Below are 14,941 nucleotides of genomic sequence, written 5' to 3'. Positions count from 1 at the left end.
ACTAACCCAGAGGCGGCACTCCTAGTGGCCAGAGACTTTAATGCAGGGAAACTTAAATCAGTTTTACCTAATTTCTATCAACATGTTAAATGTGCAACCAGAGGGAAAACTATTCTAGATCACCTGTACTGTACACTGTACACACAGAGACACGTACAAAGCTCTCCCTTGCACTCCATTTGATAAATCCGACCAGAATTCTATCCTCCTGATTCCTGCTTACAAGCAAAAATTAAAGCAGGAAGCACCAGTGACTCGGTCTATAAACAAGTGGTCAGATGAAGCAGATGCTAAACTACAGGACTGTTTTGCTATCACAGACTGGAACATGTTCCGGGATTCTTCCAATGGCATTGAGGAGTACACCACATCAGTCACTGGCTTTATCAATAAGTGCATAAAGGACATCGTCCCCACAGTGACTGTACGTACATACCCCAACCAGAAGCCATGGATTACAGGCAACATTTGCACTGAGCTGAAGGGTAGAGCTGCCACTTTCAAGGTGCGGGTCTCAACATGTCCCTGATTGATTCTGTAATACCAACATGTTTCAAGCAGACCCTGTGCCCAAGAACACGAAGGCAACCTGCCTAAATGACTACAGACCCGTAGCACTCACTTCCGTAGCCATGAAGTGCTTTGAAAGGTTGGTAATGGCTCACCTCAACACCATTATCCCAGAAACCCTAGACCCACTCCAATTTGCATACCACCCAAAAAGATCCACAGATGATGCAATCTCTATTGCACTCCACACTGCCCTTTCCCACCTGGACAAAGGGAACACCTACGTGAGAATGCTATTCATTGACTACAGCTCAGCGTTCAACACCATAATACCCTCAAAGCTCATCACTAAGCTAAGGATCCTAGTACTAAACACCCCCCTCTGCAACTGGATCCTGGACTTCCTGACGGGCCGCCCCCAGGTGGTGACGGTAGGTAGCAACACATCTGCCACACTGATCCTCAACACAGGGGCCCCTCACGGGTGCGTGCTCAGTCCCCTCCTGTACTCCCTGTTCACCCATGACTGCATGGCCAGGCACGACTCCAACACCATTATTACGTTTTCAGACAACACAACAGTGGTAGGCCTGATCACCGACAACGACAAGACAGCCTATAGGGAGGAGGTCAGAGACCTGGCCGGGTGGTGCCAGAATAACAACCTATCCCTCAACGTAACCAAGACTAAGGAGATGATTGTGGACTAGAGGAAAAGCAGGACCTAGCACACCCCCATTCTCATCGACGGGGCTGTAGTGGAGTGGGTTGAGAGCTTCAAGTTCCTTGGTGCCCACATCACCAACAAACTAGAATGGTCCAAACACACCAAGACAGTCGTGAAGAGGGCACAACAAAGCCTATTCCACCTCAGGAAACTAAAAAGATTTGGCATGGGTCCTCAGATCCTCAAAAGGTTCTACAGCTGCAACATCGAGAGCATCCTGACTGGTTGCATCACTGCCTGGTACGGCAACTGCTCGGCCTCCGAACGCAAGGCACCACAGAGGGTAGTGCGTACGGCCCAGTACAAAACTGGGGCCAAGCTTCCTGCCATCCAGGACCTCGATACCAGGCAGCATCAGAGGAAGGCCCTAAAAATTTTCAACGACCCCAGCCACCCTAGTCATAGACTGTTCTCTCTACTACCGCATGGCAAGCGGTACCGGAGCGCCAAGAGGATTCTAAACAGCTTCTACCCACAAGCCATAAGACTCCTGAACATCTAATTAAATGGCTACTTTGCATTGCCCCCCACCCCTCTTTTACACCGCTGCTACTCTTTGTTTTTATCTATGCATAGTCACTTTAATAACTCTACCTACATGTACATATTACCTCAATTTCCTCAACTAACCGGTGTCTCCACACATTGACTCTGTGCCGGTACCCCCCCTGTTTATAGTCTCGCTATTGTTATTTTACTGCTGCTCTTTAATTACTTGTAACTTTTATTTCTTATTCTTATTCGTATTTTTTAAACTGCATTGTTGGTCAAGGGCTTGTAAGTAAGCATTTCACTGTAAGGTCTACTACACCTGTTGTATTCCGCACATGTGACTAATAAAATTTGATTTGATAACACACACACACACACACACACACTAATTTCGGTCGTCACTAGTTGCCACAGCCAGAAAGTCATAAACCCCGCCTATTTCTACAATTTCTCTTGTGAAATCAGATTTTAAACGGAACCCTAACCACACTGCTAATCTTATGCCTAACCTTAAATCTAATTTTTGTTTTCAGGAATTTTGACGATATATCCAATTTGACTTTGTGGCTGTGATAACTAGTGACAACCTCCATCTTGGCACTCCCCCCACCGCTGGAAAAAGTATTTATTAATGTCTACATTAGTTTTTGCCACATTTATTCTATTTCAGACACCTTAATGCATACTTATAAATTATATTATGTTAGCTAAACGCCATTTCTTTTAGAAAACTAATGTAAATGTCACCACTAAAACACAAATCATGCTTAAATACATGTAATTTTGTCCTTGAAACATTTCATTGAAATACCATTCTAACGGAGGACTGCTCCCACTGGGGAGTGCGAAAATGCCCGAACGGTGGCTTCAAAGCCTTTCAAACCGTCTCTCAATGGCCAATACATAACAACAAATCAATACAGGAAGTACATGTAGGAACACAAGTATATATAAATAATATACAATGGACAATTGGGCTAGGGGGTACAATATCACATTACACAAGGACCTTAAGGGTTACTGTACGTCATTGGCAGTGACCCATTGCCAGGGTTTTCTTTTGACAATGGTGTCATCATGTGGACATTGCGAGTAATGCACTCAGCAGTTGATAGACTTTCAACAGGTCGATGAGCTTGTGCAGTCATTTGTTTACAACTCATGTTTCTGCACAGCTTCCGTTTGAAGAGGTTTGATCAAGCATGTGTTTCTTGTGGGCGGAATGTTTTTTCAAGCGTCATGAAGTCCGGGTTTTGTGAAACGAGGCCAATTTGTACTTACTGTAGTGGCTTACTACGAAAACTATACTACGCAATCGGTGACACGCTCTCGAGGTGTGTTTAAGACACTGAAGGTAGATCGACAGTACATTTGACCAGAGCAAGGAGTCTGAGTAGCCAGTCATAGATCGCCAGCTTGCAAGGATCATATCCCGTTTTCGCAACTTTCTTCTTAAATAAGGTAGGTTTCTAGCTTCGACGCAACAAATTCTGGGAGTCTGTTGGGACATTGGTCCTCGACTCAGTCCCAGTCCAATGTATTTTTAAGCAATTCAAAATATACAATATAGTAGAAAAAAAGTATACAAACATTACAAAGAACAGTCATGGAATACATACATACAATACATTTAAATAAACACCTTGTAAAAAGTACAAACATTCAAAGTTGACCGTTTTTTATGTTATGAGAAGAAGAAATTGTGTTGGAATTTCGTTCTCAAATAATAGAGGTTTTCGACTCTTCCATTTACGAATTTGGAATTGAGCTAAAATAACAATGATTTTGATTAAGAAGGTTTCGCATAGCCTTTGCAATACTTTGTAAAAAACAAATAACATTTTCAAGTAGAAGGAGAAAATGTGCATGTATATAATCCCAAAAAACATCTACATATCTTTCAACAACTTCCGGGTATAAAATAAACGTAAAACAGTCCGGTTGTTCATTACAGAAGGTACAATAAACATCAATGTCTTTAAAAAACGTTTTAAGTTCATGTTTAGTAAGGTAGCACTTTTTGTATTCATTTATATGAAACGAATGTAATGTAATTAGTTAAAAAGAAACTTCTGAGAAAGAGAGTAACCAAAGAGCTACATCCCTTTGTAACCAATGATTCCCAGGATCTGCGCTGGGCTGATTCCTCATTGCTAGCTGGGTTACATTTATTTTGAGTTCTTTCTATGATCAGGTTAGTTGCCTGTTCAACCTCTCTTTCGTGTTGTCTGAGATTCCAAAAGATTGGAAAGCAGCTGCTGTCATCCCCCTCTTCAAAGGAGGGGACACTCTTGACCCAAACTGCTACAGACCTATATCTATCCTACCCTTCCTTTCTAAGGTCTTCGAAAGCCAAGTCAACAAACAGATTACCGACCATTTCGAATCCCACCGCACCTTCTCCGCTATGCAATCTGGTTTCAGAGCTGGTCATGGGTGCACCTCAGCCACGCTCAAGGTCCTAAACGATATCGTAACCGCCATCGATAAGAAACAATACTGTGCTGCCGTATTCATTGACCTGGCCAATGACTCTGTCAATCACCACATCCTCATCGGCAGACTCAATAGCCTTGGTTTCTCAAATGATTGCCTCGCCTGGTTCACCAACTACTTCTCTGATAGAGTTCACTGTGTCAAATCGGAGGGCCTGTTGTCCGGGCCTCTGGTAGTCTCTATGGGGGTGCCAAAGGGTTCAGTTCTTGGGCCAACTCTTTTCTCTGTATACATCAATGATGTTGCTCTTGCTGCTGGTGAGTCTCTGATCCACCTCTACGCAGACGACACCATTCTGTATACTTCTGGCCTTTCTTTGGACACTGTGTTAACAACCCTCCAGACGAGCTTCAATTCCATACAACTCTCCTTCCGTGGCCTCCAACTGCTCTTAAATACAAGTAAAACTAAATGCATGCTCTTCAACCGATCGCTGCCTGCACCTGCCCGCCCGTCCAGCATCACTACTCTGGACGGTTCTGACTTAGAATATGTGGACAACTACAAATACCTAGGTGTCTGGTTAGACTGTAAGCTCTCCTTCCAGACTCACGTCAAACATCTCCAATCCAAAGTTAAATTTAGAATTGGCTTCCTATTTCGCAACAAAGCATCCTTCACTCATGCTGCCAAACTGACCATCCTACCGATCCTCGACTTCGGCGATGTCATTTACAAAATAGCCTCCAATACCCTACTCAATAAACTGGATGCAGTCTATCACAGTGCCATCCATTTTGTCACCAAAGCCCCATATACTACCCACCACTACGACCTGTACGCTCTCGTTGGCTGGCCCTCGCTTCATCCTCGTCGCCAAACCCACTGGCTCCAGGTCATCTACAAGACCCTGCTAGGTAAAGTCCCCCCTTATCTCCGCTCACTGGTCACCATAGCAGCACCCACTTGTAGCACGCGCTTCAGCAGGAATATCTTTGGTCACCCCCAAAGCCAATTCCTCCTTTGGCCGTCTCTCCTTCCAGTTCTCTGCTGCCAATGACTGGAACGAACTACAAAAATCTCAAACTGGAAACACTTATCTCCCTCACTAGCTTTAAGCACCAGCTGTCAGAGCAGCTCACAGATCACTGCACCTGTACATTGCCCATCTATAATTTAGCACAAACAACTACCTCTTCCCCTACTGTATTTATTTATTTATTTTGCTAATTTGCACCCCATTATTTCTATTTCTACTTTGCACTTTCTTCCACTACAAACCATTCCAGTGTTTTACTTGCTATATTGTATTTACTTTGCCACCATGGCCTTTTTTGCCTTTACCTCCCTTATCTCACCTTATTTGTTCACATTGTATATAGACTTATTTGTCTACTGTATTACTGACTGTATGTTTGTTTTACTCCATGTGTAACTCTATGTTGTTGTATGTGTTGAACTGCTTTGCTTTATATTGACCAGGTCGTAATTGTAAATGAGAACTTGTTCTCAACTTGCCTACCTGGTTAAATAAATGTGAAATTAAATAAAGTTCAGAAAACATCTAGCTTTTGTTTCTTAGTTTTTGTTATTCCCAGATAAATGATTGTATCCTTAACTGGGATGTCAGATATTGAGGGCATTTCAGTCAAATGACTTGCCTAGTAAACTGACTTGCCTAGTAAAATAAAGATAAAATGAACATACAGACGAAGAAATGAGGATCATTTAATTGCTAATGGCAGCCTGCAGTACCGCGGTCTGCCTTCAATTTGAGAAACTCCACAAGGACAGCACTGAGCTAACCTGCAACATCATTTCCTAGAGTAGCTCAAACTATGCATGCAATGTTTCCAAAAACATTTCGACACACTGAAATCACACTTCCTGATCATGAAATACCCCACTGAGCATCCTCATAGGAAACAATGGGGTGACGTCATCGATGACTTCGTCCATGTGTTTTACAGTCTGTGGGATCATCAGAGATCCTATAATTCACCATTTAAATGTTGACTAGTGTTTAGAGTGGTCCCAGCCCAATGTCTCAACAGACTCCCAGAATAAGTTGCATTGAAAGGGAATGGGGGAATACCTAGTCAGTTGTCCAACTGAATGTATTTAACTGAAATGTGTCTTCCACATTTAACCCAAGCTAGTAGAGGTCTTGGCAGAATGATATGAATAGGAGTGAATAGGCTGCTCTGCATAGACTTCAAATCACTTTGCTCAATGCTATTATTCTTTTTTGGCATGGGGGGGGCTATGAAATATGCATATGTACTATGTGGGTTGGCAATGAACTAGCTAGGTTAAAGAAGTCCAATTGATAGAACAGTTACACAGTTAACCTTACACATAAGACGAATATAACCAGTAGCCTCAATAACCTAATAATTGTTCGTGTGTTTTTTATGTTTGCAGACATGCACCTTCTGCTGTTTTTTTCTTTGACTACACTGCCTGTCAATAATCTGTCAGTCACTCGGCCTAGGCCCTATGTAATGTAATCACTTCCTGTCAATAATCTGTCAGTCACTAGGCCCTATGGAATCACTGTAACTGAATCCTGACTTTGAATCCATTCTAGAGATCATACAGTAAATAATACATGGCTACAGTCCGAGTGGTGCATCGGCAGCCAGCCCTGTGGAGGCAGTGCCATAGGACTGCTGCTATTGGCATCTGTCATCTCCACACCAGCAGCAGCAGCCATGCCTCCTCCAAAGAGCATTACAAGGTCCTAGTGCTGGGAGGAGGAAGTGGTGGCATCACAATGAGTGCTCGGATGAAGAGGATGCTAGGGGCGGAAAACGTGGCCATAGTGGAACCCAGTGAGGTATTAAAGACAGTGGGTGAGTCTCAAATGGCTCCCTATTCCTATATAGTCCACTACTTGACCAGGGGCCCATAGTGCATTACATAAGGAATAGGGGGCCATTTTGGATGTGGAACATGTAGTCTCGTGCACAAGAGTATATATTTAAGCATTAAGGCCCGGGGAGGGGGTGTGGTATATGGCCTATATACCACGGCTAAGGGATGTTCTTAGGCGCAGTGCCTGGATACAGCCCTTAGCCGTGGTATATAGGCCATATCACAAACCCCCAAGGTGCCTTAATGATATTATAAACTTGTTACCAATGTAATTTAGAGCAGTAAAAATCAATGTTTTGTCATACCCGTGGTATACGGTCTGATATACCACGGCTGTCAGCCAATCAGCATTCAGAGCTCGAACCTCCCAGTTTATAATAAGCAACATTCTTCCTGTGGTTTTAGATGCACTACTATCAGCCCATCTGGACATTGGTTGGCGCTGGGGCTAAAGGTGTGGCCTCTTCTGGTCGCCCTACTGCCAGTGTTGTGCCGTCTGGTGTCAAATGGGTTAGATCCAGGGTTCAGGAGATCAACCCAGACACAAACACTGTGCGCACAGGAAATGGCATGGAGGTAGGTAGGGCTGTTTACTTTCCATATCGTTTATTTGATTTAATTCACATTGATTGAAGTTATGAAATGTCATTATAGGGATTGGTCTCGATCTGAAGGCAAAGGTCAGTCAAGTGTTGTCATAATCTGTGTTGCTTATCCTTCCTGCGCATAACAGCCTGAATCTACCACACACAGCAAAAACAATTTAGTGAAGGTGCTGGAGGCAAAATGCTAAACTGGGGGGAAAAAAATGAAAAAGCCATAACACTTCAACATCAGATGGCAAGATAAAAGGCTATAGAGCAGGGCTCTCCAATCCTGTTCTCAAACCCTGTTCTCGTAGGTTTACACCAGGGCTCTCCAATCCTGTTCTCAAACCCTGTTCTCATAGGTTTACACCAGGGCTCTCCAATCCTGTTCTCAAACCCTGTTCTCATAGGTTTACACCAGGGCTCTCCAACCCTGTTCCTGGAGCAGAACCCTCCTGTAGGTTTACACCAGGGCTCACCAACCCTGTTCCTGGAGAGCTACTCTCCTGTAGGTTTACACCAGGGCTCTCCAACCCTGTTCCTGGAGAGCTACTCTCCTGTAGGTTTACACCAGGGCTCTCCAACCCTGTTCCTGGAGAAGAACCCTCCTGTAGGTTTACACCAGGGCTCTCCAACCCTGTTCCTGGAGAGCTACTCTCCTGTAGGTTTACACCAGGGCTCTCCAACCCTGTTCCTGGAGAGGAACCCTCCTGTAGGTTTACACCAGGGCTCCAACCCTGTTCCTGGAGAGGAACCCTCCTGTAGGTTTACACCAGGGCTCTCCAACCCTGTTCCTGGAGAAGAACCCTCCTGTAGGTTTACACCAGGGCTCTCCAACCCTGTTCCTGGAGAAGAACCCTCCTGTAGGTTTACACCAGGGCTCTCCAACCCTGTTCCTGGAGAGCTACTCTCCTGTAGGTTTACACCAGGGCTCTCCAACCCTGTTCCTGGAGAGCTACTCTCCTGTAGGTTTACACCAGGGCTCTCCAACCCTGTTCCTGGAGAAGAACCCTCCTGTAGGTTTACACCAGGGCTCTCCAACCCTGTTCCTTGAGAAGAACCCTCCTGTAGGTTTACACCAGGGCTCTCCAACCCTGTTCCTGGAGAGGAACCCTCCTGTAGGTTTACACCAGGGCTCTCCAACCCTGTTCCTGGAGAGCTACTCTCCTGTAGGTTTACACCAGGGCTCTCCAACCCTGTTCCTGGAGAGCTACTCTCCTGTAGGTTTACACCAGGGCTCTCCAACCCTGTTCCTGGAGAAGAACCCTCCTGTAGGTTTACACCAGGGCTCTCCAACCCTGTTCCTGGAGAGCTACTCTCCTGTAGGTTTTCAATCCAACCCCAGTTGTAACTGACATGATTCAGTTTATCAACCAGCTAATTATTAGAGTCAGGTTCACTAAATTAGGAACAGGGTTGGAGAGGCCTGCAATATAGATCCTCTTGATATGCAACTGGACAAATTACAATGAAATCATTCAGCTTTACATGTCCTTTACACGGAGTATACCAAACATTAGGAACGCCTTCCTAACAGTGAGTTGCACCCCATGTTCCCTCTAAACTGCGCGCTTGCCCTGGGACTGCCGCCCAGGAGAAACATTGGCCCACGTAGAGAAGCACGAGATTGAACAGACCGGTGTGGCATAACCAATCAAAGCTGCAGTAGGCCTATATGCAAATAGACCATTGCCATATGGATCTGTGGCATTTACTTTGAACTGGACCGTGTTTACAGCATGAGTGGTCGTGAGTAGATGCAGTGCTTTTGAGATCAAAGGGAGAGCTGCATGTAGCCATGTGTGTCCATTTTGTTCATTTCCTTTGCTAGTTAGTGAGTTATTAGCCCAGTTGTAGATCGTTTGTAGTCAGCAATAGTGGAGTGATTGCTTCCTACAAGAGCACACAACGTGTACATTTCTAGACATCTTTGAAAAGCGAGTCAGGTAACAAGCTTTTTTTGTTGTCTTAAAGGAGCAGTGTTGTATTTTGAGACAGGCTTGAGTAAGCTAAGTAGTGAATAGGCAGAGGGTAGCATAATTTGTCTGATTCTCTGTAATAATTGTATTGGTATAATAATGCATTTTATTTTGTAAAGTGGTTTCTTGCATCAAACAACATTTTCAGTCACCTGCTTGTCTGAAGGACAAGGGGATAAATGGGTTAATGTCAAGCACTGCATGTTTTTTTCAGAAGTCTTATGGAATGTAGGCCTACATTGAACACCACACATTGGCTGATACTGTAGGCTGAATGATAGAATGTTAATGTTATGGGATGCATTTTCTCAAAAAAATGTTTTAATGGTAGGCAACTCTGGTAAGCCTAGATTATGATCAAATAGCCACAGTAGCCTACTTGGCCACTGTTAAAACTGTAACTTAAAGTGGTTACGCCTCCGTGTTGACAGTAAAGGCGTTCAGGAAGTTGCGCAGAATTTTCACAACGTTCACGTTTGCGCTCAGCAGACCTGAAATGTGCTCAGTGCTGAATTCTTTTTTGAGGGAACATTGTTTTTTCTTCCCTATTCACCCGCTAAATGGCACACACACACAATCCATGTCTCAATTGTCTCAAGGCTTAAAAATCCTTCTCTAACCTGTCTCCTTCCCTTCACCTACACTGATTTGAAGTGGATTTAACAAGTGACATCAATAAGGGGTCATAGCTTTCACCTGGTCAGTCTATATCATGGAAAGAGCAAAGTTATTCATTGTTTTGTATACTCAGTGCATGTTTGTTAATAACAAGGAAGTAGGCCTACAATAATTTTACCTTACAACTGACTGGAACTTGTATTGTCTTCCCTGTAACAGATCTCCTACCAATATCTGATAGTGGCTTTAGGTTTACAGCTACACTATGAGAAGGTAATAAGCACCATATTGTTCATTTTATGCCTTTCACCACTCCCTCAATATTGTTTTAAAGGTCCAATGCAGACATGTTTGTTTCAATATCAAATCATTTCTGGGGAACAATGAAATAACTTACTGTGAATTGTTATCAATTAAAATGGTCAAAAAAATAAACAAAAATAGCTTCTTAGCAGACTGTCTGAGTGGGGAGGTTTGGAACTCTCTTATCGGTCTATTAACGAATTTATCGTCTGGTGATGTCACCAGGCAGGCCAAAACTCCATTCTACCAAAACAGGCAGAAATTTCAGGTGGCCTTTTCAAACAGCTCTTACACTAAAGGGGCATTATCATATTTTTTCACAATTTCACAGTATTATTCCAACTTTAGTGTGGAAATATATTTAAAATACAGGTAAATCACGTTTTACTGCACTGGGCCTTTAACATAATTCCTTTTATAGTATGAGTCGGTCTCTGCCAATGATCATCTATTTTTGTGTCTCACAATCACTCTCTAGATCAAGGGCCTGCCTGAGATTGAAGATTGGGTAAAATTTAAGATTGGTTCAAACTATTCCGTACAAACTGTGGAGAAGACTTGGAGTGCACTGCAGAACTTCAAGGAGGGAAATGCTGTATTCTCTTTCCCCAACACTCCGGTGAAGTGTGCAGGAGCACCACAGAAGATCATGTACCTGACCGATGCTTATCTCAGAAAGGTATTGTGATATAAAATGCATCAGATAAACTGTTACAAAAATGTAGATTCAGAATACCTTTTTATATCTGGGTTGACTTGTGTTCATCAGTGCACACCGTAGCAAAACGTTTTGAAATGGTAAAAGTGTATTTCTTGCTGGTACCTAATGAACACAACCCAGCTCTCATCTGTGTCATACCCTTCCTCAATATTATAACAGGTTTATTCTGATCTGATCCCTCTCGAAGACAGGAAAAAGGGCTAAGGCCAACGTTGTGTACAACACATCACTGCCAGTGCTGTTTGGGGTCAAGAAATATGCAGATGCATTGTGGGAGATTGTGAAGAGTCGCGACATCCAGGTGAATCTCAGACAAAATCTCATCGAGGTCCGCGCCGACAAGCAGGAAGCTGTGTTTGAAAACCTCGACAATCCTGGAGAAACCAAAGTGTTGGAGGTAATTTGCTAATGGAAAAAAGAATGTAGCCGAGGGATATGTTCACACTTTTCTAACATATTATTTAAGTTGACATAGAAAACTGATGCTAAGTAACGTAGTATGCAGATGTAGTTATTGTAGCATTCACAGTTATTGTAGCATTCGCTATCTCAGTGGTCTTGTGGTTGGTGTTTCTAAGATAAGAAGATTGGTATGATTCAACTGGGGATCGAACTCCCAAAGACTCTAAAAAATGGTACCTGATGTCCCTCTGTTTGGCATTAAGGGGATAGATTGGTGGTAAGGCCCTGTGATAGACTAGCGTCCTGTCCAGGGGGTGTACTGGTACATCAAGCTGCCTCACGCTACAGAAACAGGAGATAGACTATCGTCCTGTCCAGGGGGTGTACTGGTACATCAAGCTGCCTCACTATAGTAACAGGAGGTAGACTAGCATCCTGTCCAGGGGGTGTACTGGTACATCAAGCTGCCTCACTACAGTAACAGGAGATAGACTAGCGTCCTGTCCAGGGGGTGTACTGGTACATCAAGCTGCCTCACTACAGAAACAGGAGATAGACTAGCATCCTGTCCAGGGGGTGTACTGGTACATCAAGCTGCCTCACTACAGAAACAGGAGATAGACTAGCATCCTGTCCAGGGGGTGTACTGGTACATCAAGCTGCCTCACTACATAATTAGGAGATAGGGCAGGAGCCTATGGGTCATTCTGGCTCAGACAGGGCTTAACTCACTAACTATCAGACAGGGCTTAACTCACTATCAGAGTATTTGCTGGGCAACAACATGACAGTAATAGTTTGATTTGTTTGTGCTAATTTTCAGTCAGGGAATCAAGCTTTTCTTTCTTTTTCAGTATGAGATGCTTCATGTCACTCCTCCGATGGGACCCAACCCGGTGGTTAAAGGATCCTTATTGGCTGATGAGGCTGGCTGGCTAGACATCAACAAAGAGACCCTTCAACATAACAAGTATCCCAACGTGTTTGGGATCGGAGACTGCACCAACCTGCCGACATCCAAAACAGCTGCTGCCGTGGGTAAGTCTGTTTGTTTCTTCTGTTTTGCCACTAGTAAAACATGAATAGCGCTACCACAACTAAACACCAGGGGAAACAGCTGTTGCAAAACTTTTGCTGTGGTATTTCCCTGCGAGGTTGAAAACCTGGACCTACATGTACTACATTTGTTGAGCATGGGGAAGAGCGTCAGTAAGAATATGGTGCATTTTTATTTCCAGCTGCCCAGTCTAGTATTCTGGATAGAACAATTTCAAAAGTGTTGAAGAATGAAAAGCCGGATAGGAAGGTACGTTACCTTACATAACACTATTACACTTAACCTCGTATTAAAAATTACATGCGTTGCGTATTAGTATTTTTAGAATCTTCAAGATAACACAGGATATGTCCCAAATGACACACTATATAGTGCACTACTGATGACCAGGGCCCTGGTCAAAAGTAGTGCAATATGAATTGAATAGGGTGCCTTTTGGCACGTATCCACATTATTATAAACTGGGTGGTTTGAGCCCTGAATGCTGATTGGCTGACAGCCGTGGTATATCAGACCGTAAACCACGGGTATGACAAAACATTTATTTTTACTGCTCTAATTATGTTGGTAACCAGTTTATAATAGCAATAAGCCACCTCGTGGGGGTTTGTGGTTATGGCCAATATACCACGGCTAAGGGCTGTTCTTAGGCACGACGCAAAGCGGAGTGGCCATATACCACACCCCGCCATGCCTTATTGCTTAAATATAGCGCTAAAATACTTGTGTTTACAGTATGATGGCTACACATCCTGCCCTTTGGTGACGAACTACAACACCGTCATTCTGGCTGAGTTTGACTATAGTGGGCAGCCATTGGAGACATTCCCTATTGACCAAAGCAAGGAGAGATGGACCATGTACCACATGAAAGCTGACGTGATGCCTCATCTGTACTGGCATGGACTTCTCAAGTAAGTAGCTGTCAAAGATAATTACTGGGTCGTGTTCGTAAGGCACCAATGGGGGGGGGGGGGGATGGATTTACTTGATTTGACCAGTAAGAAATGCTCATTTTCCATCACTAAATGTTTTCTGTTGTGTGCTCTAATAAAACCAACCTTTTATATAGACTAAACAGGGAATACATGTTTTATAGAGCTTTTTGTTGCTAATATTAGTCCAAACAATACATCTGATATTTTTCCCATAGGGGGTTTTGGGGTGGACCAGGACCATACAGGAAAATCATGCACCTTGGGATGAAATAGAAGCTTCTACAACCAATTCAGCTGTTTCAGACTGCTACAATGTAATCAACTTTTTCTCTGATCTTTGATTCCCAGATAGGGTTGCAAAATTCCTGTGACTTTCCCAAAATTCCAAGGATTTCTGGAAAACCTGGTAATTTTTGGAAAGTTACTAGAACTTTACAACTCTATTCCTAGACCACTATTTGAATAACCATAATACAATTAAGCAAGATATTGAAAATACAATTGGATTTTTTTATATATATATATATATATTCCATAAAACCTCTAATAATACTGTCAGTGCTTAATTTGAGCCAGATCATCTATTTTCCGGGATCTGGTACCTCTTGCGGCATGATTTATTAATTGTTTCACTGTTGGCACTATAAACATTCTAATAAAAGCTATCAGTCAAATCAAATTGCCTACTTGTTATTTCTCCCGACCCCTGGAAAAACCATCAGGTAAAAGCACGAGGATCCTGTGTAATCATCCTATCCTCCCACACTGATTCCAGACCTGCTTTCTTATTTGTACTTAAAGGTTATGGGTAGGGTCGGTGGGGGGTAAGTAACTGATCTTGACACAGGTCTTGGTAGTGGTGGTCAGCTAGGGAAGAGGCCCCTACTGTACGTAGTCACATAGCCTAGGCTAGTCGTCTCCCTACTGAATTTGAAACGTGGGAAAGACAAATTTTAAAAATGGATAAGAAGAAGCAATGATGATGTATTTCAAGTTAAACAATCCTGAGAAAAATTGTGAATCAAACCCGAAGCGAACCAGAGAACTGTCAGTGCCGGAAGAGAGGAGTGGGGGAAAACTGACCCTGATGGCCATGCCTTAGCTAGCAGCGCTGCTAATCCTGCCACCTCCACTAGCAAGTAGGCCTTCGAATCTCATCACAGATAACTTTAGCATTTTAGCTACTTTTCAACTACTTAGCATGTTAGCTAACCCTTCCTCTAACCTTAAACCTAACCCCTAGTTTACGTTAGACGCCTAGCTAAAATTCGTAACATTGTACGTTTTGCAAATT

General features: G+C 43.3%; 1 protein-coding gene across 1 annotated transcript; it reads left to right on the top strand.

Moving 5' to 3' along the window:
• Window positions 1-2,913: 2,913 nt before the first annotated feature.
• On the top strand, window positions 2,914-14,326 carry LOC106584721 (sulfide:quinone oxidoreductase, mitochondrial). The gene is made up of 10 exons (XM_014170246.3): window positions 2,914-3,190; window positions 6,756-7,004; window positions 7,448-7,618; window positions 10,446-10,499; window positions 11,008-11,208; window positions 11,438-11,647; window positions 12,507-12,690; window positions 12,891-12,958; window positions 13,445-13,623; window positions 13,863-14,326. The coding sequence occupies exons 2-10, from the start codon at window positions 6,777-6,779 to the stop codon at window positions 13,918-13,920; spliced, it is 1,353 nt and encodes a 450-aa protein (XP_014025721.2). The 5' UTR covers window positions 2,914-3,190; window positions 6,756-6,776; the 3' UTR covers window positions 13,921-14,326.
• The last annotated feature ends 615 nt before the right edge of the window (window positions 14,327-14,941 follow it).

The sequence above is a fragment of the Salmo salar genome, chromosome 23, assembly GCF_965601325.2.
Source record: "Salmo salar chromosome 23, fSalSal1, whole genome shotgun sequence".
In the NCBI taxonomy this organism is placed as follows: domain Eukaryota; kingdom Metazoa; phylum Chordata; class Actinopteri; order Salmoniformes; family Salmonidae; genus Salmo; species Salmo salar.
The sequence above is the reverse complement of the archived record's forward strand: the minus strand, read 5'-3'. Positions and strand labels throughout refer to the sequence as shown.